The following is a 1,773-nucleotide window of genomic DNA, read 5'->3' on the forward strand; positions in this document are numbered from 1 at the left end:
GGGGGGAGCAGGGCACACATAGCAAAGGGCAAGAGGAGGGAGGCAGCATCACTTGTCCCTGTAGGCTCCTTCCCTGGCTTCAGGGGATGCCAGGCAAAGCCTGACTCTCAGTCCTGATCCCCTCCCCCCATTTGTACATACGTATTGGGGTCCTAGGTGGACCACAGCAGGGCTGGGGAGGGACGTCAAGGGAAGGGGGCTGGACAGCCCAGTCCCATGCATACAGGCTCTTGCTGGAAACGGGCAGGGGAGGACCTCTCCAAGCTGCCCTGTGCCTGGCATGCAGCTTGCAGGCTGCCCAGGGCAGGGAGGGAGGAAGCCCTGGCACAGCAGGGTGGAGGGGCACACATGTCCCCTGCAGGGCCACCAAGGGCCAGAGCCCTCCCTGAGCAGCCAGTGGTTAGCACCCAGCTGCAGCAGTGGGAGCATCAGGAGACATGGGGCGAAGCTGGGCTGTGGGGAGCAGCAGGCGCTGGGTCAGGCCAGCAGGCGTCCTGGCACAGCTGGGTGGTGGGACCCATGGCCATGGCACAGCCCACCTTCAGCTGCAAGGCCAGCACCAGGCATTCAGCTTCAATTTCCTCCTCCCAGTTTGGGCCTGCCTGCGCTGGATCATTCCCTTGTCCCACAGCACTGCCAAGGAGGAGGGTCTGTAGTGGCCCCTTGCCCACACAGCTCATGCAGGGCACTTTAGCCAGCTGGCCCCTCAGGGCCAGGGAGGACACGCTTAGGGAGCTTTACCTCTGACCTCCAGCTTGGCCTCGCACTGCTTGGTGCCATACTCGTTGACAGCTTTGCAGGTGTAGAAGCCGGTGTCGGTGCGCTCCGCCGCCAGGATGTGCAGCGTGAAGAGCCCCCGTGTCCCCTCCGCCTCCTCTGCGTGGTGCCGGCGGCCATACTTCACCGGCTGCCTGTTCCTCAGCCTGCTCGGGACATGGGCAGAGCAACATGGTCATGCCTGGCACAGCACACCCAACCTGGCTGTCCCCAAAAGACCCCTACTCCCAACCCTGCTCAGGACCAAAGCTTCAAGCTGGCCATCCCAAATGGAGAGGTCACTGTGCCTGTCTCCTCCTTCCCTGCCCAGCTGTGACCCACTGAGCACCAGGACTCACCAGTAGATGATGGGCTTGGGATCCCCACGGACACGGACACTCATGCTGACATCCTGCCCCTCCAGCACCGACTGGTCCGACAGGGACACCTGGGGAAGCAGGGTTCAGAGAGGAGTGAGCACCTGCATGTACCCAGGGCCACGTATCCCCACCACTGCATGCAGGACTATGTGCCCCCGATCACAACAGCAGCTCTGGAGAACTGCCAGGCTGCTGGGACCACCCCACATTAGGGGGTAGGAAGGCCCAGCAACCCCTAACACCAGAGACCACAGGGTTCTGGTCACAGGGCACTGCTCACCATCTGCATGGTCCCAGGGTGGTTGTTGGCTCACCTCGAAGGTGGGTGCAGCCTTGAAGGTGCTCTCCAGGGAGCCGTGGGCAGCCCCATGCTCAGCTCTAGGCTGCAGCTTCATGGTCGGCCGGTGCTGGGGGGTGCCGCCCTCGGGGAACTCTTCCAGGGGGCTCAGGTATTCCTCGTCTGAGGTGATGGGGCTGGCCTGGCCGAGGGGGGAGGGCAAGTTCCCATGCCGCTCCCCGGCGGGGGCTAGCACAGAAGAGGCTGGGTAAGAAGCGGGCAGCAGCCAGAGCCGGGCAGCTGGGTCAGGGCACATCTCCCCACCAGCCTGCACCCCAGGGGTGCCCGGGGACACCCATC

At 64.0% G+C, this 1,773-nt stretch overlaps 1 protein-coding gene across 1 annotated transcript; it reads right to left on the reverse strand.

Moving 5' to 3' along the window:
- Positions 1–741: 741 nt before the first annotated feature.
- Positions 742–1,662, reverse strand: LOC103768740 (striated muscle-specific serine/threonine-protein kinase-like; the record flags this gene model as incomplete). The annotated part of the gene is made up of 3 exons (XM_008935895.1): positions 742–923; positions 1,116–1,204; positions 1,451–1,662. Coding segments are annotated over 3 exons (483 nt in total), but the record flags the coding sequence as incomplete, so codon positions are not given.
- Between the last annotated feature and the right edge of the window lie 111 nt (positions 1,663–1,773).

Source organism: Merops nubicus, unplaced genomic scaffold (assembly GCF_000691845.1).
Source record: "Merops nubicus isolate BGI_N331 unplaced genomic scaffold, ASM69184v1 scaffold33772, whole genome shotgun sequence".
NCBI lineage: Eukaryota > Metazoa > Chordata > Aves > Coraciiformes > Meropidae > Merops > Merops nubicus.